General features: G+C 32.7%; 2 protein-coding genes across 2 annotated transcripts in view; one reads left to right on the forward strand and one right to left on the reverse strand.

Moving 5' to 3' along the window:
• LOC140442787 (uncharacterized) overlaps positions 1–27,477 on the forward strand; it is a 98,537-nt gene that overhangs the window by 12,065 nt on the left and 58,995 nt on the right. The window contains exons 3-5 of the mRNA XM_072533764.1: positions 7,076–7,537; positions 23,025–24,344; positions 26,561–27,124. Coding sequence (XP_072389865.1) covers positions 7,076–7,537; positions 23,025–24,344; positions 26,561–27,124 — 2,346 coding nt within the window. The remainder of the gene's footprint in view (positions 1–7,075; positions 7,538–23,024; positions 24,345–26,560; positions 27,125–27,477) is intronic.
• On the reverse strand, positions 682–6,056 carry LOC140444234 (uncharacterized). The gene is made up of 2 exons (XM_072535984.1): positions 5,535–6,056; positions 682–2,338 (listed from the first exon to the last, which is right to left on the reverse strand). The coding sequence occupies exons 1-2, from the start codon at positions 5,899–5,901 to the stop codon at positions 930–932; spliced, it is 1,776 nt and encodes a 591-aa protein (XP_072392085.1). The 5' UTR covers positions 5,902–6,056; the 3' UTR covers positions 682–929.

Genomic DNA, 27,477 nt, shown 5'->3' on the forward strand with positions numbered 1-27,477 from the left:
GAGATAATGCTTCTTAGAATTTGACTGTTTAAAATAGAATGTATTTCTACTGACAGTAATTTAATCTTTATGGCTTGATTTTAAGATGGGATGTCTTGGCATGCGGTGACTTTAATAATTTTATAACAGATGGCGTTAAAAAGTAATTTTGTCAAAATTTCGAAGATAGGAGGTATTGGTAGTAAGCGGACGAAATATTTAAATTTATATTTCTTGCCCCCTTTTTAGATTCGCCCTTGCGTAGTTCAGAGACAATTTTACTAAAACCTAAACCTATGCAATTTTCAGACTGGTGCACAGTAAAGGGACAGCTATCAGGCGTGGCGAGAACTTATCAGCAAGTTTATCTGCGCAACTAGAGAATTTGTTAACGATATGGAAAAGGAAGACGAAACGATAACATGTACTGACGAAAAAGGTTATATTTACATTTACGAATAAAGTTATATTTACATTTACGAAAAAAGTTAAATGTTAAATAAACTGATGTATTTTTTATGATTTGTTTGAGCACCATTAATCAGTAAAGTGACCATCAATTTCATAACTAAGTGTTCACATTATTTTTTATTTTAGAATTATTTTATATTTTAACTATTAATTTCTAGTGTGCGTTGTTAAATGCTTCGATAATTTAACATTTTCAGTAAACTGCTTAAAACAAATTTCGCACTTGTAAGGCTTTTCTCCGGTGTGTGTCCTTAAATGCTTTTTTAAATGTCGATCTTGACTAAATTGCTTAGAACAAATTTCGCACTTGTAAGGTTTTTCTCCAGTGTGTATCCTTAAATTTTTTTTTAAACTAACTAAACTAACTTAAAATATTTTTTTTGTGTTCTGTTTGACCACCATTAATCCATAAAGTGACCGTCAATTTCATAACTAAGTGTTAACATTATTTATTCTAAAATTATTTTATATTTTAAGTGTTAATCTCTAATGTGCGATCTTAAATGCTTCGATAATTTAACATTTTCAGTAAATTGCTTAAAACAAATTTTGCACTTGTAAGGCTTCTCTCCAGTGTGTATCCTTAAATGGATTTTCAAATTTCCATCTTGACTAAACTGCTTAAAACAAATTTCACACTTGTAAGGCTTTTCTCCAGTGTGTATCCTTAAATGTTTTTTCAAATTTCCATCTTGACTAAACTGCTTATAACAAATTTCACACTTGTAAGGTTTTTCTCTGGTGTGTGTCCTGAAATGCTTTTTTAAATGTCCATCTTGACTAAATTGTTTAGAACAAATTTCACACTTGTAAGGCTTTTCTCCAGTGTGTATCCTTAAATGCATTTTCAACTGTCCATCTTGACTAAATTGTTTGAAACAAATTTCACACTTGTAAGGCTTTTCTCCAGTGTGTATCATTAAATGCATTTTCAACTCTCTATCTGTTCTAAATTGCTTAGAACAAATTTCACATGTAGAAGGCTTTTCCTCAGTGTGTATCCGTAAATGCTTTTTCATATTGCTAGCTTCCCTAAATTGCTTAGAACAAATTTCACATTTGTAAGGCTTTTCGCCAGTGTGTATCCTTAAATGAATTTTTAAACTTCCAATTTGACTAAATTGCTTAGAACAAATTTCACATTTGTAAGGCTTTTCGCCAGTGTGTATCCTTAAATGAATTTTTAAACTTCCATCTTGACTAAATCGCTTAGAACAAATTATACACTTGTAAGGCTTTTCGTTAGTGTGTAGCCTTAAATGATATTTTAAACTTCCATCTTGACTAAATCGCTTAGGACAAATTGTACACTTATAAGGCTTTTCTCCTGTATGTATTCTGAAATGTTTTTTTAACTTTTCTGCGTCACTAAATTGCTTAGAACAAATTTCACACTTGTAAGGCTTTTCTCCAGTGTGTATCCTTAAATGCATTTTCAACTGTCCACCTTGACTAAATTGTTTGAAACAAATTTCACACTTGTAAGGCTTTTCTCCAGTGTGTATCCTTAAGTGCCTTTTCAACTCTCTATCTGTTCTAAATTGCTTAGAACAAATTTCACATGTAGAAGGCTTTTCCTCAGTGTGTATCCGTAAATGCTTTTTCATATTGCTAGCTTCCCTAAATTGTTTAGAACAAATTTCACATTTGTAAGGCTTTTCTGCAGTGTGTACCATTAAATGCCTTTTCAAATTTTCATTTCTGCTAAATTGCTTAGAACAAATTTCACACGTATAAGGCTTTTCCTCAGTGTGTATCCGTAAATGCTTTTTTAAATCTCCTGCTTTACTAAATTGTTTAAAACAAATTTCGCACTTATAAGGCTTTCCTCCAGTGTGTATTACCGACGTTCTTTTGGATTTTGTTTTTATCTCGTCCTGATGTAAACCTAAAATAGAAATCAAGCTATAAAACTTTACATGCAGAAATGGCAGATCATAAACAAAATGTAACAACTATAGAATAAATAAACAAAGTAAAAAATCAAACTTAGACAAAAGCTCAGGTGATGATGACCAGATGGCAGCGATATTTGTTCTTTATCTCTAAAAGTTTATCTTCGCCTGTTAGTATGTTAACGTCCAAACTATTTGGTGCTAAGTCGCGAAACCCATATGTTTCCATGTATTTGTATCCATTGACCTATTCTATTTGGGTTTGCTGTACCTTTTTTTTGTAATGCTTATGATGATTCAGAATTCAGATTCATATCAGAAATCTTTTCAGTGCCATTTCACCACACTAATTATGGTATCAATGAACCAACTACACAATTGGTCCGGAGTGCTAATAGCCTACCAAGACAAATGGATATTTTTGACTCCAAAATTAGTTTGTTTAAAAAACAACTAAAAAGTATCTTACAATAAGTTTGTTGTACATCTATATTATTCTTATATGTTTGTATTATTCTGAGGTGTTTGTTATTTTAATAATTTATTGTTGTTAAGGTGTAACTTTGTAAAACTTGTGATTGTTATTTTAATAATTTATTGATTGTAAGATGTAACTTTGTAAAAATTGTAAGTAAATGGATGCCGTATATAAATAAATAGATTCTGAGCTGATTTCTGCTTGTTTTATGTAGTGCTTCAGCCCTATTAAGGCATGTTCATCCAATATATATTTTGCCATGTATTTGACGGGGTATATTTTCCCAGTGACAATTATGTTCACAGCACATTTCTCTCTAGCATGGTATCTCCTAATACCTCATGTTACCCAACCTTTAATATAAACATTTGGTGTAATATTCAAAAACGAATATTCTGAATAATAAACTATTAAAAACGTTTAAACGCAAAGAACAATGAATATAGCTGTTAAGAAACAAATAAAAAATTATTCAATACGAGCAAGTCCATCGAGAGACCCAGACTGAACCAACCATTAAGAGTATTTAGCTTATAATTTCTTATATATCTTTGGTTTAAGAACCTTTAATATTTTGCCTTAAATTGATTTGGTTTGAATGCCCTATCTTAAGTTCCAGACTTTTAGAATGCCAAACTGTCATTTACGAAATATTGGTACAAAAACTATTGATTTCTTCTGTATGAATGTAATAGCAGGTACTTATATAATTTATATAATGCCAGTGAAGTTAACCAAGGTAACTTATCTAATAAAAATAAAGTTGATTGAAACCTTCTTCCATTTGAGAAGTGCGAAAAGGATTTACTTGTTTCTAGTTGAGAAGCCAATAGGGAGCTTTGACTAGTGTGCTTCTATTTGGGAAGACAAAGCCGAAGTAAATTAAGGGCAGTTTGGTTTGAATGTGAAAAAATGATGACAGGCACAGGAGATACGAAACAGCATGAAGAAGGCATGTCATGCTGATTGAAGGTCTTTAATTTAGTGAGATGGGAAATTGAAATAACTTTAATCATTATTGTTCAGTTATTGAACAAACTATTGTAGAAGAGACAACAAGTTTTAGTTTTATTTGGTCTATTTGGTGGAAAACCTTCATTAGAGGCACATTTGGGTTCTTTGAATTATATATAATTCACTTTACAGTGAAGTTGTTAAATTTAGCAAACCATATAATCATAAGCACAGGAGTAAAATTGTATGAGTGTAATTAATTTCTCAAAAATGCTATAAAAACTTCTGATATAACAAAATTCATTTTATGCTACAAATAGTATGGTAAAGATAGTAATTTTTGCAGAAAATATGGAGTGATTTTTGTAAAAATGTATCTAAAATAGGTGCTTAAAACCTTTTAAATGTTTTTTTAAATGCTGGCAACAATTTTGTCATTTCATAGTACTTTATGTGAAAAATATTATCTTTTAAATGCAAAACATATTTGTATATAAATGCATAAATACAAAAATGCAAAGCTACCTTGTCCTCCATCTTTACCAAGGTCACCCTTGGAAGAAATATATCCAATCTAGACCAAAAGAAGACAACTCGACTTAAAATTCCAGCACATGTACTGGCTACTTGGACTTAAATCAAAACCTAACATCCAAAACACAATTCTTCTATATAAAGCCATACTCAAACCTAACTGGATTTACAGACTACACCTATGGCGCTGTACAAAGCCAACATCACTGAATATCATCCAAAGATTCCAGTCTAAAGAGCTAAGATCGATAGTGGATGCAACATGGTATGTAAGTAATCAAACACTTCACTACAACTGAAGGATTCCTTTAATCAGAGAAGAAATCCATTGAGCCATGGAGTCACAAAATGAATGTACCATTCACCATGAAAATGGGCTAGTTGGGGAATTATTCAATAATGGTCCAGCAACAAGAAGACTACATAGAACCTGGCCCCAAGACCTACTTCAAAACTAAACCAAAATAGAATAAGGTGAGACATTATTGGATGTCAGGCAATATGCACTTTAGTACACTCTAACCTAACCAAATATATTTTCTTCCTCAAGGCACTGCATCACAGTGTTGCTGTATTTATTTTAGTAAAATATGTATATGAAGGTTTAAAACATAAGTTACTTTTATGAAATTATAATTTGTATTATGAGAAGCTACAAGTTTTAAATAAGTATAAAACAAATATTTTCTGTTACTTTAAATGCAGTTAAATATTTTTTATATAATTTTAATCAATTTTATTGTATATGCATTTGATTAACTTTAATTCAACTAAAATCTATGAATTTTTATATAATTTCAATGCATTTCTGTTATATACGGTAATTAAATTAATACTATTAATTTTTTATATCATTTTAATCAATTTTATTGTATATGCATTTGATTATTATCTTTAATTTAACTAAAATCTATGAATTTTTATATGCATTGGCATGAGACTTGGCAACTCTGACACCATTTAAGGGTATGTTAAATGTCATATAAGAGCTTGGAGCTTGGTTAGGTTAGAGTGCACTAAAGTGCGTATTGCCCTTGGATGTCTCTCCTTCAAGACCAAAACCAGTAACACATTTACTTAATACTCTGTAATGATGTAGATTGTAAATAAACATAATTATAATAATAAATGCAAAACATATAAAAATTAATGATCAGTAACTGAAGCAAAATTAATATACATTTTGTTTACTTATTAAACTCTATATATACACTAAAACTTACTTTTTTTATTAATGTTGGACAGTAATTTTGATGTTTTTATACTTATACAATGTTTTTCATGATTTATCTCAGTTGAACCCCTTATCTGTAATTTTATATCTCTGTCTGAGTCTAATTCTTTCTTATTCGTACTTTTACACCCATAATTTACTCCTAAATTATGTTTATCTAGTTCTTTTTTGATTTCCATCTTAACTTCTTGTTTGGTAATGAGGGGGAATGGGCTACTTATTTCACATTGTAACATATGTTCTTCTATTTTAATATCGTCCGAACAATACGAGTCTGATAAAGAATCCACTGTATAATTATTTTCAAACATGTATTCTTCCAGTTCTGATTTAATTTGTACATTAGGGAACTCCATTTCGAATTTAAAAGTATTTAAATAATGGTTTTAATGTGTAAAAATCGGACGATTTTCACATTTGGTCCCATTGAAGATAGCTACAAAGGAGCTGTGAATTAAATTCACAAAACAAATTTTTGACGTTTGACTGTGTTGTCATGTCTTTATAATGTATATGTTGTAGGCTTCAATTATTACAAATAGAGAAGCTTTCAAAAATGCATTTTTATTTATTTATTTTATTTTTTTATATACAACACGAACGAATAAATACTCGTTTTTTCTCATATTAATTGCAGTTAATTATTACAACATTTTTTTGGCATTTGCCTTTGATAATAAGCAGATTGTTACAGATGGTCACCAGATGTCTGTGGAAAGTACCTGAATACTATTCTTATTATTTTTTGAAAGAATTTCTTTTTGACTGTTAGTTTGTTAACGTTCTATTGGATTTTTATTAATTATAAATCACATGCTATTTCCCGATTTATTAAAAAAACATGGCAACACAGTCAAGCGCCAACATTTCATTCTATGAACTTTAATTGACAGCTCAATTATAGCTATCTTCAATGGGACCAAATGTGAAAATCGTCCGTAAAAATCTATTAAATAAAACCAAATTATTCTAAATATATTTCTGGACTGCGATTGTTGTTGTTTGTTGTGTCATGTGTCTGCTTGATGGAGATGACAAATGACTTATTTGACAGTGAACACTAAGGGTGCGTTCCACTTAACACCTCTTAAGCCGTTGTGCAATGTGCAGTAAACAATCGAGATATTTGATAACACAAAACTACAGAATACACCACCCATGTGAGGTGTATTCTGTGCAAAAACGGACACGATAATCAAGGTTAGTAGATGTTAGGTAGTAATATATACTAACCTTGCGCGATAATAAAATATACAAACTAATTTGCGATACTAGTATTTTCATTCGATACTAGTACTCGGTATCGAATACGATTTCATTCGATACCGAGTACTCAGTATCGAATGAAGGTATCGATACCATATGAGTATTTAGTAGTATCGAATAATCGAATCATCCCTATTTGTCGCCACGCTACGCCACCCCACCGGCGCCCGTCGCCACCTCGAGCCGTGAAGTAGTCAACAACTCATTGTACCATGGTCAACAACAATTTGGTTTTATTTAATATATTTTTACATTAGAACCATTATTTAAATACTTTTAAATTCGAAATGGAGTTAAGTGAACATTCTATAAAAATAAATAAAAATAGTTTAATATCTGACAAAGATGGAGATTCTCTAGAGAAACATGTTAATTTACAAATTAAATCAGAACTGGAAGAATGCATGTTTGAAAGTAATGATACAATGGATTCTTTATCAGACTCGTATTGTTCGGACAATATTAAAATAGAAGAAAACATGTTACAATGTGAAATAAGTATTCCATTCCCCCTTATTACCAAACAAGAAGTTAAGATAGAAATCAAAAAAGAACTAGATGAACATAATTTAGGAGTAAATTATGGGTGTAAAAGTAGGAATAAGAAAGAATTAGACTCAGACAGAGATATAAAATTACAGATAAGGGGTTCAACTGAGATAAATCCTGAAAAACATTGTATAAGTATAAAAACATCAAAATTACTGTCCAACATTAATAAAAAAAGTAAGTTTTAGTGTATATATATAGAGTTTAATAAGTAAACAAAATGTATATTAATTTTGCTTCAATTATTGATTATTCATTTTTATGTTTTGCATTGTTTATTATAATTATGTTTATTTACAATCTACATCATTACAGAGTATTAAGTAAATGTGTTACTGGTTTTGGGCGTGAAGGAGAGACATCCAATAATATCTCACCTTATTCTATTTTGGTTTGGTTTTTAAAGTAGGTCTTGTGGCCAGGTTTTATGTAGTTTTGTGACTGGTCCATTGTTGAATAATTCCCCAACTAGCTCATTTTCATGGTGAATGGTACATTCATTTTGTGAATCTATGGCTCAATGGATTTCTTCTTTGATTAAAGGAATCCTTCAGTTGTAGTGAAGTGTTTGGTTACTTACACACCATATTGCATCTACTATCGATATTAGCTCTTTAGACTGGAATCTTAGGATGGTATTCAGTGATGTTGGCTTTGCACAAAGCCATAGGTGTAGTTTGTAAATCCAGTTAGGTTTGAGTATGGCTTTATATAGAAGAATTTTGTTTTGGATGTAAGTTTTGATTTACATCCAAGAAGCCAATACATGCTGGAATTTTAAGTTGAGTTGTCTTCTTTTGGTCTGGATTGGATATATTTCTTCCAAGGGTGGCCTTGGTAAAGATGGAGGACAAGGTATCTTTGCATTTATATACAAGTATGTTTTGCATTTGAAAGAGATTATTTTTCACATAAAGTACTATGAAATGGCAAAATTGTTGCCAGTATTTAAAAAAACATTTAAAGGTTTTAAGCACCTATTTTTAGTAACATTTTTACAAAAATCACTTGATATTTTCTGCAAAAATTACTATATAGTAGAATCTCCTCTGTTAACCGCCAGGGTCCATACATAAGTTATATTGACTACATAAGTAAAAATTTAGTCATCAATTCATTTTATTTGAGCATTGCGATATCAAACGATATTCGTTGAAATGTACATGGTACACATACAGTTATGCCACCACCCCATTTTTTCATGTAAATAATTTTTTTCTTATTCAGGGCTGGATTAAATTTTAATTTAAATAGGTAATGATAAATGATACCGAGCTTTTAGGTACACAGCACAATAATTATTACAGTCAATATGTGTGTGTCATAATTCAATTTGATTAAAATTCGAACATTGATTGTGTCATTAGTCGTATGATCTATTAAGTTTTGAAAAATGAAGCTTACACATCTGGAACATCAAAAAGAAAACACGTTTTGTCAATTAAGCAAAAAATAGAAATTATTGCAGAACTAAAGAAAGGTGTTTCTGGTGTCGCATTGAGCAAAAAGTATGATGTTCCGAGTACAAATGAATCACTCGACACGGCTCTGTATTTGTGGTTTATTCAAAAAAGAAGCCAAGGTGTTCCTTTGTCTGTGCCAATTGTTGCTGAAAAAGCGTTGTTTTTCAACATAAAATTGAATGGCGATCCTTCATTCATAGAAAGCAGTGTAAAGAAGCTAGAGAAGCTGCGTCGCACATACAACAATTTATCGAGTGGTATTCTCGGCAAGAAGAAGCAAATAAGGTAGATTTTTGATGATTTTACGTCGATTAAGAAATTCAGCTGTTGCAAAATGTGAAATAACAATAATTCGGAACAAAGAATTCGGAATATTTTAAATCAAATTAATTCGACTGTACCAACCTAAATCCCTCTTATATTGTCAAATAAAACTTGAGAGTTATACTATGAATTTTTATTTTTTTTTAATGTTCTGTTAACCGTCTTTTCGATTATCCGTCATACCCTTGGTCCGGTGCCCCGACGGATAATCGAGGTTCCACTGTATTTATCTTACTATTTGTGGCATAAAATGACTTTTGTTAGATTAGAAGTTTTTATAACATTTTTTGAGAATAAAGTAACATACATCATACAATTTTACTCCTGTGTTTATGATTAGATGGGTTGCTAAATTTAATAACTTTTATATATAATTCAAAGAATCTAAATGTGCCTCTTATGGAGGTTTTTCACCAAACAGACCAAATAAAACTAAAACTCGTTCTAGAAAATTATCTACAATAGTTTGTTCAATAACTGAACAATAATCATTAAAGCTATTTCAATTTCCCATCTCACTAAATTAAAGACCTACAATCAGCATGGCATGCCTTCTTCATGCTGTTTTGTATCCCCTGTGCCTGTCAGTTTTTCACATTCAAACCAAACTACCTTTAATTTACTTCGTCTTTGTTTTCCCAAATAGAAGCACACTGGTCAAAACTCCCTATTGGCTTCTCAACTAGAAACAAGTAAATCCTCTTTGCACTTCTCAAATAGAAGCAGGTTTCAATCAACTTTATTTTTATTAGATAAGTTACCTTGGTTAACTTCAGTGGCATTGCATAAAGTATGTAAGTACCTGCTATTACTTTCATACAGAAGAAATCAATAGTTTTTGTGCCAATATTTCGTAAATGCCAGTTTGGAACTTAAGATAGGGCATTCAAATCAAATCAATTTAAGGCAAAATATTAAAGGTTCTTAAACCAAAGATATATAAGAAATTATAAGCTAAATACCCTTAATGGTTGGTCCAGTCTGGGCCTCTCAATGGACTTGCTTGTATTGAATAATTTTTGATTTGTTTCTTTATGGCTATATTCATTGTTCATTGCATTTAAACGTTTTTAATAGTTTATTATTCAGAATATTTGATTTTGAATTTTACCAAATGTTTATATTAAAGGTTGTGTAACGTTAGGTGTTAGGAGATACCATGCTAGAGAGTATTGTGCTGTGAACATAATTGTCACTGGGAAAATATACCACGTCAAATACATGGCAAAATGTATATTGGATGAACATGCGTTAATAGGAAAACAACCAGACATTAGCTCAGAATTATCATAAGCATCACAAAAAAAAAACGGGTGTGGCAGTCCAGTGGGACTGCCGATAGAAGTTACACTTATATGCACGCGTTCGCTGTTACAAGTTTATATGGGAGTCAATCTGCATAATCATTACATATTTAATGCGATAGGTAAGAGAGAGCAGAAAGAGAAACAGAATTAGGTATATGGTGCATAGTTTGCTGTATATAAACAACATTTGACTTGTAATAGGAGTACAGTAAATGAAGGATTGAATCAATATTTTGATGAAAATGTATATTTTTATTTTCATATATGTATGAAATGAGTTGAATCGTTGATTGAATAACCCAAATAGATCCGCAGCCGTACTCAAATGAAATGTAGCAACTATTCTGTTCTCAAAAACAGTGTCGCTATCTATGTGCGAGAGAGAAAATTACACTATGGTTAAACATAAAAGATTTCTTCTCTTCATAATATCCCTTAATTCTCAACGTAAATATTGCTCTCCCACTTTAATAAATATTCCTAAATACAAGCATACATTCAAACTGTGCATTTTGAATTTGTTTTGTAATTTATTTCTGTCCTAGTCGATTTATTTTTTTGGTGAAAAATGAATCCCTCTAAAATTACGACACGTTGTGTGTATAAAAATTGTAATGTCTCGAGAAAAGACGGTGTAGTGTTATTTAAATTTCCCGTTAAAAATCAAATAGGTGTAAAAAGTGGGTGGAGAACTATGAAAATGTGCGAACCTATTTAACTGAAGACTTAAAACTATATCATGTTTGTGAAAATCATTTTCAATCTACATCTTTTTATGATGCAACAGTGACATCTAAAAAACTCATAAAAAGTGCAGTTCCATTTAAATACCTATCGAATGGTAAGTATTTATTTTATGTACACTTGTTTGTTTTTGGAAAGTCACTTTCCTGTAAAATAATGATTTCTAACGCAATTAATAAAATCTATTTTAATTTCTTAGGCTATTGATTATATACTTTAGAAAGGAACTACAACGTTCAAGGGAATTTATTGTTTCATATGGTCAATGGACCACAAAATACGAAAAAACCGTGAAGTACTACTATTTAAAGGGGTGTGTTTTTGGGAAAGGGCTGGATTAACCTGTAACGATGAGTCCAAGCCATCACCGTTAAACCAGCGTGCGCGCGAACCAACCCATGAAGTAGGAATGTATCGACAGTAGAAAGGGCAAAACTAATTACCAAGCACCGCTATATAAACCGCAACATTTCCTCATAGAGAGAGAATCGACAGGTGTTGACTGAAGGTTCTCTTCTTCCCTACCCCGGCTTGTGGACGTGTTGAGTTCACAAGTTGTTCCGCCCCATACCGCCGTTACCCGAAGAGCGTGTTGAGCTCTTCACTACCCGTACTCTGAAGCAGTCGTGTTGAGACTGTCGAGGAGTGTCCTATTAACCCGAATCACTTAAGGGACGTGTTGAGTTCCTTTCCTTTCTTTGTACCTATCGTCCGCTGTTATTAAATCGATACAACGTTCCCGTAAAATTTCAAATACACACTCGCTTGCCGATAAGACTAATTTCATATGACAAGGTCAAACTTAATTTGGATAAATAGGCCAGGGACTGAGAAGACTAAACCAAATTGTAAATATGTACATAAGATTTTTGTCAATTTAATTTAAGGAAGACAATAAAGTTTTATTTTTATTTTGAACTCTGTCTCTGACTGTCTAAAAAACTACCGGATAGTGACTCCCACGAGAGGACATCACAAATTTCGCCCGAGCAGAAAAATACGTTTTAAACAATAATACCGACCGAATTCCGAATTTTATTTTCATGAGACAGTACTACATTTCAAATTTTAATCAAATACAGGGTGATTCACAGTTCAAAAATGACAGACGCTCCGGAAACGTCGAAGGTTAGTTGGGTGTACCTATTAAAGAAAGACGAACTTATAGCCGAATTAACAAACAGAGAACAGCCGACGGAAGGGAATTTCAGCGAGCTAAGAGCGAGATTAGTTGCGATCATCAAGGCACCAACTCAAAAAGGCCAAAACCCAGAGGAAATAGAAGAAAACCAGACGGAAGACAGACAAAGAAAGATGGAAATAGTACGCAAATGGGGGTTACACTTTGACGGTTCAAGAGACCCAATAGAATTCATAGAACGGTTGAAAGAACCCCAGACAGCTTACGGCCTACAAGACACCCACGTTTTACAAGCTCTACCAGAAACATTAAACGGGAAAGCATTACTATGGTACAGAAACAATAATAAATATTGGAACGAATTAAAAGACTTCGAACAAGATTTCCGCAATTTCTTCGTTTCCTCCGTTCTCACGCAATCTCTGGAAGCTCAAATCCGGAACCGACTCCAACGAAACAACGAAGGTGTAAAAGACTACATCATTGATATTCAAACAATGATCAGAAGACATGGTGAATTCAATCACCAAGAAGAACTAAACAGGATATACACCAATATGAACCCGAAATACAAGTTGTATATAAAGAGGCAAGACGTATCGTCAACACAGGACATCATCAGACTAGCGGAAGAATATGATATGGTCCAAAAAGAAATATATAACAGAAACAATACAAGGTGTGACTGGACACAGGCAAATAGTCGTAATAACAAAATACAGAATTTCGACAGACAGACCTGTTGTTGGAGATGCGGCCGCAGAGGCCACAATAGAAGAAACTGCAGAGCTATCGCTGTACTCTTCTGCAGCCATTGCGGAACCCGAGGAACAACTTCCAATAACTGCCAATGTAGAAGCCGACCGGAAAACTCCAACAGGACTGGACAAGAAGGAGGCAACCTAGTCAGCATTTAGAGTCCTCCCTAACAACCTCCAGCTACGCACACTATACAGATCAACGACCCCACACAACGGTAAAAAGTTAAGAGCACTAATAGACACAGGAGCCCAAAATTCGTTTATAGGACAAAAAGGTAAAAAAATATTGGAACAATGTGGAACAAAAAGCGACAGAAAAGCTTTAAAGATCACGCTGGCAGATGGAAAAACCAGCAACATAGAAATCTGTTTTACGGCAAAATGTTCCATAGACAACGTTTGGAGAAAAGCCTACATTTTTTACCAAACCTAGCTTCAGAAGTAGTACTGGGAATGCATGAAATAACAAGATGGGGCCTTGATTTATCAAACATCTTAAATAGAAATCGCGTAAGAAGGAGAGAACAATACCCAACCAGGACAGAACACGGATCCAGATCGTACAATGCAGACAATAACCGAATACCGACCAATTCCAGGGTCAACGAAACACCAACCGCAAGATATCCGCTCCAACAGAGAAGCAAAATATATAACAAAACGACCTACCGACTACCGACCGATACCGCGGTCGAAGACCAGACCGAAAATATACCGACTACCGACCGATACCGCGGTCGACAACCAGACCGAAGATATACCGAACTACCGACCGATACCGCGGCCGACGACCAGACCGAAGATATTCCGTCATACATACCGGAATTCACGAACAGTCCGAAACGAGAGCAGCTCGACATCAGTACTATACTAAACAATACCGAAAAAAAAAACAATTACAGGAATTGTTACTAACAGAATTGGAGAAATTTAAACAAATTAAAGGAACAACACATCTAACCGAACATACAATAAAACTCAAACATAATACACCGATCAAACAAAGATACAGGCCCCGGAACCCCCAATGCAGAAGATCATAAACGATGAGATAGATAAGATGCTAGAAGAGAACGTGATAGAAAAATCTAATAGCCCGTACAGTTCCCCCATCGTCCTAGTAAAAAAGAAGGATAACAACGGATACAGATTTTGCATCGATTTTAGGAAAATCAACGACATCTCAGAAAAAGATGCCTACCCATTACCGTACATCAATCATATCCTAGAGAAGTTAAAATCTGCAAAATATTTTACCACGTTAGATTTAAAAAATGGATATTGGCAAGTACCACTTTCCGAAGCAAGCAAACCCTTGACCGCTTTCATAGCACCAGGAAAAGGACTATTCCAGTTCAAAGTACTTCCATTCGGATTACACGCCGCCTCCGCTACTTTTCAACGATTACTAGATACAATAATCGGCCCAGAAATGGAACCACATGCATTCGCCTATTTAGACGACATAATAGTACTGGGGAAAACGTTCGAGGAACATATGGAAAACTTAAAAGAAGTACTTCACAGACTACAGCAGGCCAAACTACGAATTAATATAGACAAATGTAAATTCTGCAAAGAAGAGATAAATTATTTAGGCCATGTAGTAAACAAAACGGGAATAAAAGTGGACGACAACAAGACAAAAGGATTCTTCTATTTCCTCTGGGTTTTGGCCTTTTTGAGTTGGTGCCTTGATGATCGCAACTAATCTCGCTCTTAGCTCGCTGAAATTCCCTTCCGTCGGCTGTTCTCTGTTTGTTAATTCGGCTATAAGTTCGTCTTTCTTTAATAGGTACACCCAACTAACCTTCGACGTTTCCGGAGCGTCTGTCATTTTTGAACTGTGAATCACCCTGTATTTGATTAAAATTTGAAATGTAGTACTGTCTCATGAAAATAAAATTCGGAATTCGGTCGGTATTATTGTTTAAAACGTATTTTTCTGCTCGGGCGAAATTTGTGATGTCCTCTCGTGGGAGTCACTATCCGGGTAGTTTTTTAGACAGTCAGAGACAGAGTTCAAAATAAAAATAAAACTTTATTGTCTTCCTTAAATTAAATTGACAAAAATCTTATGTACATATTTACAATTTGGTTTAGTCTTCTCAGTCCCTGGCCTATTTATCCAAATTAAGTTTGACCTTGTCATATGAAATTAGTCTTATCGGCAAGCGAGTGTGTATTTGAAATTTTACGGGAACGTTGTATCGATTTAATAACAGCGGACGATAGGTACAAAGAAAGGAAAGGAACTCAACACGTCCCTTAAGTGATTCGGGTTAATAGGACACTCCTCGACAGTCTCAACACGACTGCTTCAGAGTACGGGTAGTGAAGAGCTCAACACGCTCTTCGGGTAACGGCGGTATGGGGCGGAACAACTTGTGAACTCAACACGTCCACAAGCCGGGGTAGGGAAGAAGAGAACCTTCAGTCAACACCTGTCGATTCTCTCTCTATGAGGAAATGTTGCGGTTTATATAGCGGAGCTTGGTAATTAGTTTTGCCCTTTCTACTGTCGATACATTCCTACTTCATGGGTTGGTTCGCGCGCACGCTGGTTTAACGGTGATGGCTTGGACTCATCGTTACAAACCCCTCTGCACTAGGGTGCATAGGGTGAGTTCTTTGCACTTTTCGTACATACACATATACAGAAAATTTTTTTTTACAAAAATATATTCAAAAAAGCAAAAAAAAAAAACACGAAAGAAAGGAATTTTGTTTTTTGCCTTATAACTTTTTTTCACGGAGATATAAGTAAAGGCATTGCTTCACATAAAAAAAACTTCCATCCTTCCTCTTTAAAATGACGTTTGGTAGAAATCTTCACTGAAGAAAAACTCACTGCATTTTTGGGCCATTTTCCTTATTATTTCGCAAACATTGTTCTGTAACTTTTTTCTACGGAGCTTTAGGTAGATGTAATGGTACCTTTTATAGGAAGAGAAGTCAATTACCGTTAAGGTTGTATTCTATTGTACGAGGTTGTACGACTATTTTTAAGCAATTTATGGTTTTTCAAAGTTTATACTTCTAACGATTCTTGATATTTTTTACGATTACTTTTTAAAATTCTCATTATAACTTTTTTTCTGGTACCTTTAGTTATATATCTGACTCAAAATTTTTTATTCAGCAATGTATATATGTACCATCGAGCAAAAAGACAAAAGAGGGAATGTAAAGGTAGTGGGGACAAAAATATTGTTAGACAGGACGTGCCATCTTGAGAGGCCACATTAAACAAGGAAAGATAGACTCTTTCCTTGTTTAAGAAATCAAATTTAGTTGGGTTATGTTGTTGATGATGTTATTATTTATCCCAACTGTCACATGAAAGATTATTTGTATTTTCTATTGAAGTGTTTTAACAATTGTTTCACATTTTAGACTATTATTATTATTTAATTACAACTTTATTGTGTTCTAGTCTTAAAAAAAGTATTTTAAGTGTATTATGTATTAATATTATGTAATATAACAAATAAATAGATAAATTAGAACCACTACACCACTGTATGATTATTGTGAAGTGTCATGAAATTTAAATTTGGCGCATTCGCATTTCCGGATATGTCCGCCATCAGAGGCCACTTTTTTGGTCTCCTTTTCATAACGATTAGATTCCCTCTTTTGTCTTTTTGCTCGATGATATGTACCTAAAGGTACCAGAAAAAAAGTTATGAGAAATTTAAATAAATAATAGTAAAAATATCAAAAATCGTTAAAAAGTTTACAACTTTGAAATACCATAACTTGCTTAAAAATAGTCGTACATACTTATACAATAGACAGTTTACAGACAAGTGACTTATAGACAACCATTACATATACCTAAAGCTGCGTAGAAAATATTTACCGAACAATGTTTGCGAAAAAAATAAGGAAAATGGCCCAAAAATGCTGTGAGTGGCGAACTTTGAAAAATTATATTTCGAAAACTATAAATCCTAAAGTCTTCTACCAGACGTCATTTTAAAGAGGAAGGATGGACGTTTTTTTTTGTGAAGCAATGCCTATATGTATGTACTTACCTATATTCCCGTGAAAAAAGTTATGAGACAAAAAATAAAATTGCTTTCTTTTGTTTTTTTTTTAATATATTTTTGTAAAAAAAAATATTTTTGACTTTAAAAAGTGATATTTCGATAGTAACTTTAATTTGGAACAATTTTTCTGTAGATGTGTATGTACGAATGTATTCTTCGGCTACGTGGTTCGCAGAGGTGACGATATCTTGGAGAGATTAATTGTTTCCGGAAACAAGCTGAGCTTAGAGCAGCTGAAGATAGAGGCAATTGGAAAAAAATTGTTAGGAATATTGGAAGAAATCACGATCCTCAGTAATGGGGGAACGACAAGAGAGAGAGAGAGAGAGAGTATGTACGAAAAGTGCATAGAACTCACCTTATGCACTCTAGTGCACCCTAGTGCATTTGGGTTCATTCACATCTTTCTCAAAAACGCACCCATTTAAATGGTAGCACTCCGCGGTTTTTTCATATTTAGAGGTCCATTGACCATATGAAACAATAAAACCCCTTGAACGTTTTGAAAACGAAAACATAACAAGTTGCAAATTGTTGCATATTTATTTACGTTATTATATTCTTATAAAGCTGGAAAGCCCTTCGGGTCTGTTAGTGTCCCATAACAGGTAGTTTTAACGGACTGTTAATGTCTTATTCCGGTTTCTCAGTAATTCGTCGTTGTTTTGATATTATTAAAATAGCACATTTTACAAAACGTGTTTAACAGTAAGTATATACCATAAAATCAATGCCTAATTAAAATTTTAATAAACCTTTAAAAAAAATTCCATAACCTCTACTTTTTTCGATATGCAGGGATATATTAACATATTATCTAAAAATTGTTACTTCACAAGAACGCGATTTTAATAATAGTGGCATGTTTTAGATTTTGTACTTTTTTATTTTACATCGCACAATATGGCATATTAAAATTAACATACGAATTACATTGTAAAAAAATAATTTTCGAAAAATAGATATTTTTGACAGAAGCCAAATTTTAGTCCATTCACCCACGGTAAAATATTGCAAAACCTCCTTTGAACAAACCGCGTGGATTCAACATGATACAACCAAAAAATTAAGCACTTTTCGGGGTAAACTCATTTCAACTTTTTCAAATTGTTTAAAAAAAGCTTTATTTTTGTTTTTTAAACGTGGCACTTGGCAAAAACTCAAATCCTTTCCCAAGTTAACGTACACCTGTTCTAACTTGGCTACACTGTACCAATGATGGGCTAATTAGTCCGAAATACGTATATACACTTGCCCTCCAACATTCTATATATTTTATCTATTCACACTCACTTTGCCAGTTTTTGCCAATAATTTTTATAATTTTCCTGATCTGTAAGTTTCATCGGTTCAAAGTGCTTATTTTTGAAAAGGCTGTAGTTAAAAAGGGCTTGAACGAATCACTAATCATGAGTGTATGCAAACTTTGAACAGCCACATCTTAAATAATTTTTGTCTTACAGGAAAACAAAAAATCCAAAATATTCAGAAAAGAAAAACCTACATTTTTGCTCCTTGTGTAAAAAAGTGTTTTTTTTTTGTTGTTGAAAAATGAACATATTCACTCACAAATAACTCGAAAAGTATTGACTTAAAAAAAAGTATAGATCAAAAGTTGCTTGGAATTAACTAGTCAGTTTATCCTATTCCGGACTTATTTTGAATGTATCTTTTTTCATCCTCGAGAATGGGTAAAACTCACCCCCAGGGCAAAAGCGCACATCGGCGCAATATCAATTTTTTATCTTTGACATGTTAGCTATGTGTATGCCAAATTTAATGTCAATCCAAGAAGTTCTTTAAAATATACAGCAAAAACCGTGCGTGAATGAACTATTTTTATGCGGTAATACGTTATGTTTGATAAAAACTCGATTTTTTTTTATTTTTGGTCTTTCATTTAAAAAATGTGTTTATTTTTAGACACTAGTGAGACAACTGACCGTACTTTGACAGTTAATCGCAGTCAAAATGTAAAAACCTATTTTGGCCAAAGAAAGTTGGAGTTTGCTGATATGTCTCCAGAACAGGATGTTGGTTTTGTATATACTCCCTATACACCACTTTGGACAAACCCTGATGATACGCCCCAACCCGAGGCTCAAGTGAAAATCCAAACTGAAAATACACATACCAGTATTAACGCAAGTACTTCTACATCCGTTTCTATTAAAATAAATAAATTGAAAAAAAAAGTTCGGTGTAGAGAGTCACAAAATTTACGATTAAAAAAGAGTTTACAAAAAAACAGCAAAAAACAATCCAAGAATTATACTCATAAACCTTCTAAATCGTTGCTCAGAATAAGCAAACATTTTTGTCGAAATGCATCTTTTCCGCGAAAAAGGTCAAAAATGGAGTCTAGCTGAAAAGAAATTGTCGCTTTTCATTTACTATAAATCCTCTGGACTGTATAGATTTTTAAGAAATAAATTGAAATTTAAATTACCAGCAGAATCAACCATTCGGTCTTGGTTAAAAATATATAATTTGCAGACCGTTGTGAAAACAACTTTATTTTCGAAATTAAAAAATAAAGTTAAAACCATGACTGACGTTGAAAAACATTGTAGCATATTATTCGACGAAATTAAGTTAGAAGTAGGGTTGGAGTACAACAAATTTTATGACTGTTTAGAAGGTTTCGAAGATTTTTCAGCTTTAGGAAGAAAGGACAAGTTGGCAGACCACGCAATTGTATTTATGGTTAGGGGTATCATTAATTCATGGAAAATACCATTTTGCTACTACATTTCAAAAGGTCCTGTAAAAGGAGAAATGTTAAAAGAGTTATTATCTGAAGTAGTAGGAAAAGTGAACGAAATAGGCTTACTTCCAAAAGTAATTGTTTGTGACCAAGGATCCAATAATCGTCGTGCTTATAATTTACTAGGAGCTACGAAAGATATGCCACAAATTTCACTAAACAATACTTTATTATATACTGTTTTGGATGTACCTCAATTAATTAAATCATTAGGAACAATTTCATGAATAAAAAACTTTAATTTTTTTCAAATAATAATCAAATAAACTGGAATTTGTCCAAACTTTCGAAGCAGATCAGAAAAGTATTGTATTTAGGTCTATGGTCAAGATAACCACCAAACACGTATACCCAAATACGTTTCAAAAGATGAGGGTAAAATTAGCAGCCCAGGTTTTTAGTTATTCTGTGGCGGAAGCTACGGCTCATGATTTGGGTCAAATAAAGAGCCAGTCGGCAAAACATACGGCCGATTTTTTTAAGCAAATAAATTGCTTGTTTGATTCCCTAAACAGCAAAACGTTAGCAGATCCAAATGTTTACCAAAAGGGTTTGTCTATATATAACAGCATACCGTATTACACTCTCAAAAACGGAATTGGTCTTTTCAAAGAATTAAGGGCTATGGAAGGAGACAAAGAAAGAAAAAATATTTACTGCTTGGATGGATTTCAATGGACTATTACTTCCATATTAAAGCTTTGGGAGGACTTAAAAATGGAAGGATTTAAATTTTTTTTACATCCAGAGTGAATCAAGATCAATTAGAAAATCTTTTTTCTGTAGTACGACATCGTGGAGGTTACAATCCACAACCAAAAGTAACTAAAAGTAAATATTTTTATAATAATTCTATAAAATTGGATTTGATATAGAATAACACAATTATGAAATTAATAAAAGTCTGTAAAGTGTTACTTATCTCAAAAAACAATTCAAAGTAAATAAAATTACTGATATCAAAACTGTATAATCTTTTGTTGTACTGCTAATAGACCTTCTCTGCATTATAATAGGTTTAACAACATACCTACTTCCTTAAGAGTATGAAATATACTTTCTCGTTTCTTTTTCCTTAATTTTGTCAATTTAAATCAGTAGACTACAATAAAATCGTAACTACTACGATCTGCTGCTAATGGATAGTCTGAAGCCAAACCCCTCTCTACACAAACACAAATAAATTTACTGTATCAAAATAATTGCAAATACCGAAATACAATTCAACATTATTTATAGATACTTATTACTTGAGTAATTTTCATTTTTTTTAAGGTCAAGGGTTTCCATATAGCTCTGCAGCAAAATATGCATATAAAACTTATTAACCACACCGAAGGACCAAATTATGAAGATGATCAAGTAGATGGATTAGAACTGGATTCAAACTCTGCGGAAATAGAACTTGAAAGAAATCCAGGGGATTGTGATGAAGTAATAGATAGGCTAGGTCTTGACGATCAAGGGATAAACCATTCTGATGTGGTTAATACTAAATCTTGTCACGCAAAAATTATTTATGTACAGCCCACCCTAGAGACCTGTTCGGGAATCTACCTGACGGGATATCTATTATATTATATATTAAAAAAATTCAATTGCGAAATTTGCTCACAAAATGTTAGTTCTGATTAAGCAATTAGAAAACACGAATTATTAATTTTCAACCGGAATTATGGAACAAAATGCGAAATTGAACATTTGAAACTACCAACAAAAAGTTTTTCAGACGCCATTTTATTCCTATTACAAGAATTTAATACAATTTTCGAAAAAGTAAAAACAGATTATGAAATTACCGTCAAAATTAAACAATACTTAGAAGTCGTTTAAATTGTAATAAAAAATGGCTGGATAATTGCAATGAGCATAATATGCTTGTTATTGATCAGCTAATTAAAATTAAAAATTTTTATACAGCTAAGTGGATTTCTGCAAAATCAGAAACCTCTATGACAAAAAATGTTTTCAGTAAACCACACACAAAAATCAGAATTTTGTCATAAAGTTTTGAGAATTTCGTATTTTTCAAATATACCATAACGATAAAAGATTTTTCTATTGTAGTTTTTGGTTTTTCAGAAAAAAATACAATGTTTTTAAAAGTTTTTGTAAAGTGCTATCAAAAAAAAATTAAAAATATATAAAACTGTTCGCGAATTGCTAAATGCTTCACAGACATATTTCTTAGAAATCATAGATAACGCTGGTGTGGTGTCTAGTTCTCTGACTCACTACACTTCGTAAGTACTGCCATAAATTGGTTGTGGTAGAGAACGATGGGGGAGGTAACGTCACCTCTTTCTACGATCATTCTCCTATGAGCGCAAATTCGTAACTAGTTGTTTCCCGAAATATCCACTAGAGTCGCTGATTCTTGATGAAATTTTAATTTTTTGGGTTGCACGTTTCTCTTCATATGCGTTGCGGATCTATTTGTGTTATTTAATCAACGGTTGAATGCAAAAATTTTTTTTTACACATACTCTGCAGTAAAATTCATTGTTTATTTTGTTATTAATATAAAAATACAATACAATACACTGCAACATAATTCAATATAATAATACAATACAAATTAAAATGCAATATTCATAAGTATTTAAAAATGACAATATACCTACATAACTTACTTACGCATATGTTTAATTTACCATGATAATAATATTAATAAAAAAAATAATATTAATAAATATTAAATATATTTACAAAAGTAACATTGTTATTCTCGAGAGAGAGAAAGACAGAGAAAATATATCTTCTGTCTTTCTCTTACCTATATCTTACATATGTAATGATTTTGCCGATTCACTCCTGTACAAATATCTAACGTCGAACGCGCGTATAGAAGAATAACTTCAAAAATACATGGAAACATGGGTTTCGCGACTTAGCACCAAATAGTTTGGACGTTAACATACTAACAGGCGAAGATAAACTTTTAGAGATAAAGAACAAATATCGCTGCCATCTGGTCATCATCACCTGAGCTTTTGTCTTAGTTTGATTTTTTACTTTGTTTATTTATTCTATAGTTGTTACATTTTGTTTATGATCTGCCATTTCTGCATGTAGAGTTTTATAGTTTGATTTCTATTTTAGGTTTACATCAGGACGAGTTAAAAACGAAATCCGAAAAAACGTTAATACATATTGAAGAAAAGCCTTATAAGTGCGAAATTTGTTTTAAACAATTTAGTAAAGCAGGAAATTTACAAAAGCATTCACGGATACACACTGAGGAAAAGCGTTATACATGTGAAATTTGTTCTAAGCAATTTAGAAGAAATGGAGGTTTGAAAAGGCATTTAATGGTACATACTGGAGAAAAGCCTTACAAATGTGAAGTTTGTCATAAGCAATTTAGTGACGCAGAAAAGTTGAAAAAGCATTTCAGAATACACACAGGAGAAAAGCCTTACAAGTGTAAAATTTGTTCTAAGCGATTTAGTCATGATGGAAGTTTAAAAAATCATTTAAGGATACACACTGGCGAAAAGCCTTACAAATGTAAAATTTGTTTTAAGCAATTTAGTCAAGATCATCATTTGAAAAGGCATTTAAGGATACACTCTGGAGAAATGCCTAACAAATGCGAAATTTGTTTTAAGCAATTTAGTGAAGGAGAAACTTTGAAAAGTCATTTTATAATACATACTGGAGAAGCGAATAATAGGAGTGAAATTTGTTCTAAGCCGTTTAGCCAAGATGAAAATTTGAAAACCCATTTAAAGATACACACCGGAGAAAAGTCTTACAAGTGTGCAATTTGTTGTAAACAATTTAGTGAAGCAGGTAAATTGAAAATTCATTTGCGACTTCATACTGGAGAAAAGCCTTACAAGTGCGAAATTTGTTTTAAGCAATTTAGGGAAGCTAGCAATATGAAAAAGCATTTACGGACACACACCGGAGACAATCCTTACAAGTGCGAATTTTGTTTCAAACAATTTGGTCAAGATAGAAGTTTAAAAAAACATTTAAGAATACACACTGGAGAAAAGCCTTACGAGTGTGAAATTTGTTCTAAGCAATTTAGTGTACATGGACAGTTGAAAACGCATTTAAGGATACACACTGGAGAAAAGCCTTACAAGTGTGAAATTTGTTCTAAGCAATTTAGTCAAGATGGGTATTTAAAAAAGCATTTCAGGACACACACCGGAGAAAAACCTTACAAGTGTGAAATTTGTTATAAGGAGTTTAATCAAGATGGAAATTTGAAAACCCATTTAAGGATACACTCTGGACAAAAGCCTTACAAGTGTGAAATTTGTTTTAAACAGTTTAGTCAAGATGGAAATTTGAAAACCCATTTAAGGATACACACTGTACAAAAGCCTTACAAGTGCAAAATTTGTTTTAAGCAATTTACTGAAAATGCTAAATTATCGAAGCATTTAAGATCGCACACTAGGGATTAACACTTAAAATATAAAATAATTTTAGAATAAATAATGGAAACACTTAGTTATGAAATTGACGGTCACTTTATTGATTAATGGTGGTCAAACAAAACACAAAAAAAATATCAGTTTATGCATTTCCGTAGAATATGCCCAAATTGACAATTAAATTTTTTCGTAAATGTAAATATAACTTTTTTCATCAGTACATGTTATCGTTTCGTCTTCCTTTTCCATATCGTTAACAAATTCTCTACTTGCTGAGATAAACTTGGTGATAAGTTCTCGCCACGCCTGATAGCTGCCCCTTTACTGTGCACCAGTCTGAAAATTGCACAGGTTTAGGTTTTAGGAAAATTGTCTCTGAACTACTCAAGGGCGGACCTAGAGAGGGGGCCATGGCCCACCCTCCGGGAATTTAAAAAAATGTAAATTTAAATATTTGCATGTTAAACTGTTTGTTCGGGCTGTTAGGCCGTTGTCTTCTGAGATTAGTTCTCGACGTTTCGCCAACACTAGGGGTTGGCATCTTCTGGAGATGTTACTGCTTTGCTTGTAACCTGAAAATGAGTCCGCGTTGTACTACGGAGGCAATATTTCCCACTGGCCTCCCCTCCACTGGTTTCGGTTTGAGGGGGCGTGTCGTCGTTTGTAGTAGCTTTTCTTGCTTCGTGTTTGGCGGGAAGGGTGTTTGTGGATTTTAATATTGGTATCCATGTCTTGTTAATTTTCAGTCCTATTCGATTAAAATTATTTGGGTGCTTATATATTTCCACCGCTTCCCGATACAACCGTGGGTAGTACTGTAAACAGTATCCGATGTTCTCTGCTTCCCAAAGCGTGTTCGGCAATGGCAGATTTGTCGATATGTCCTAAACGACAATGGCTTTTATGTTGTATTCAACTAGGGAATTCAGAGGTTTAATCGGTCATTCAGGTTGACAAATAAAAAAAGTCAACTACTTCATAAGTTTATCGAAGACGTTTCGCTTTATATTTCTAAAGCTTCATCAGTTCTCTAAAATACAATAGATGACATACAGTTTATAAGAAATACAGATGTTAATAGTTCATAACTTACAACTCAATATGTAGTATATTATCGATGTTATTATATATTTATTGTAAACTTTACTCATTATTTAAAATTAACTTAACAAAGAACACACAAACTCTACAGAAAATAATGTTCATATTCGTAGATACGAAGATTTAAAAATTTTTAAACGGACATTTGGCTTCATTTAGAGGTGGTTCTCCAATGAGGACAAACAAAACACTGATTTATTGCAATCCATTGCAATATATGCAAACGACGTGACGCGATACCGAAAATTTTTAAGGGCCATATATGTTCAACAAATTCCAAGGTTTGAGACAATTATGAACTTCTACAGGAGTCATTGAATGATTAGTTGGACGGGTGGATTTGTATGGCGGAAATATTTGATAATTTATGTTTTAATGAAACTTGGAAATATGGGATGATTGTGGTATTATTTTGAATGGAAAATAAGCCTATTTTAACTGATGAATAATTGGTATTATTTCTTTCGTAACTCTCTTCCACTTATTTGCCAACCTGAATGACCGATTAAACCTCTGAATTCACTAGTTGAATACTTTATAAATATAATTGACGGTCGTCATATATTTGTTAAGTGGAACCATGGAGACTTAGGTGCAGTCTCTCTTATGCGATTGTCGCATGCGTTCGACGCAAGCAGCAGTCGCAAGTGCGGGTTACGGTGGTCTCTCTTAGGCATTTAGACGCATGCGATAGATCAGCTGATATTGAACTAAACGGCGAGAATTTTTATAATCGAGCATCTACAGAGACAAGTTTATCTTCATAAGAATTGGAGAACATTTTAAAAATGATGCTAAATAACTCAAAAAAAAGAAAAACTCATGAAATGAAAACACAAAAAAGAAAGTACATCAATTAAAAAATATATTAGAGCAGCATTTACCTGCTCCTCTACTACAAGAATTCTATAGAAGACAAAAAATCAAATACAATAAAGTTTTTTTCCAAATTAGAAATAACAATATCAAAAAATTTAACAAAATAAAAGTAGATCAATTTTCAAAAATAACATTCCAAGAAAAATGGTTCAAAAATCTAACTAACATCACTTCCTTATAATGTCACAAAACTTTTGTCTTTGGGTCCAAAATTTTGCCTATTCCCTAGTGCTAGAGATTTTAAAATGTCTTTTCTTCTCTCAGATATTGAGTTTCTTATTTCTGGTCTAGAACCCCAAGAGAAGGACATCTTGAGATCTCAAAGCACTAATGTTATCACTAACTTTCTACACAAAACAAGTAAAGAAGGATACTTTTTGAACACAATATACAATGAGTGCAAACAATTTTTAAAATCACATCCAGAAATTTACATTGTTAGAAGTGACGAGGGAAATGTAACAGTGGCAATGTATAAGAATGATTACATTGAAAAAAGCAATAGTTTACTAAATGACACAAAAAGTTACATCAAACTTAAGAACAGTCCAGTGTGCACCCTCCAACAAAAGGCGAACAAGCTGGTTTCGGATTTAGCTTCTTCCAAATCCATAACAACAGAAGTTGCAAAATCTTTGAAAATTTACAATGCAGTTGCACCCAGGTTTTATACACTTCCTAAAGTTCACAAACCCACTCTTTCAATGAGGCCTATTATCTCTTCCATTGATGCTCCTAATAGTAAACTTGCTAAACACCTTACATATATCCTCACAATTTCCTACAACGAATCCAATGAATTCTATATTAGAGATTCTTTCACATTTAGTAACTTCATTAATAATGTTAAAGTTCCAAATAATTATATACTGATTAGTTTAGACGTTGTGTCACTGTTTACAAACTTACCACTAGATGCTATTCTCAACAGCATCAAAAATAACTGGAACAGCATCTCTCTGCATACCAAGATCAGTTTAGATGATTTCATAAGAATTTTAACATTCATTTTGGACTCTAACATCTTTTTGTTTAATGGTAATTTTTTTTTAAACAAATTTTTGGCACTCCAATGGGCAGCAAAATATTCCCCATACTATGTAACTTTGTATTGGATGAACTTATAAGAACATGTAAGGAAAAGATACCTTTTCACATACCTTTTATCAAACGATATGTAG

The sequence above is a fragment of the Diabrotica undecimpunctata genome, chromosome 1, assembly GCF_040954645.1.
Source record: "Diabrotica undecimpunctata isolate CICGRU chromosome 1, icDiaUnde3, whole genome shotgun sequence".
In the NCBI taxonomy this organism is placed as follows: Eukaryota; Metazoa; Arthropoda; class Insecta; order Coleoptera; family Chrysomelidae; genus Diabrotica; species Diabrotica undecimpunctata.

What these genes read in the sequence shown, in the direction of transcription:
- LOC140444234 (XM_072535984.1), bottom strand. Translation starts at nt 5,901, where the DNA reads ATGGAGTTCCCTAATGTACAAATTAAATCAGAACTGGAAGAATACATG. An exon ending in GTCCAACATTAATAAAAAAA is followed by an intron (nt 2,339 to 5,534) that starts GTAAGTTTTAGT and finishes TTTCTATTTTAG; the next exon opens with GTTTACATCAGGACGAGATA.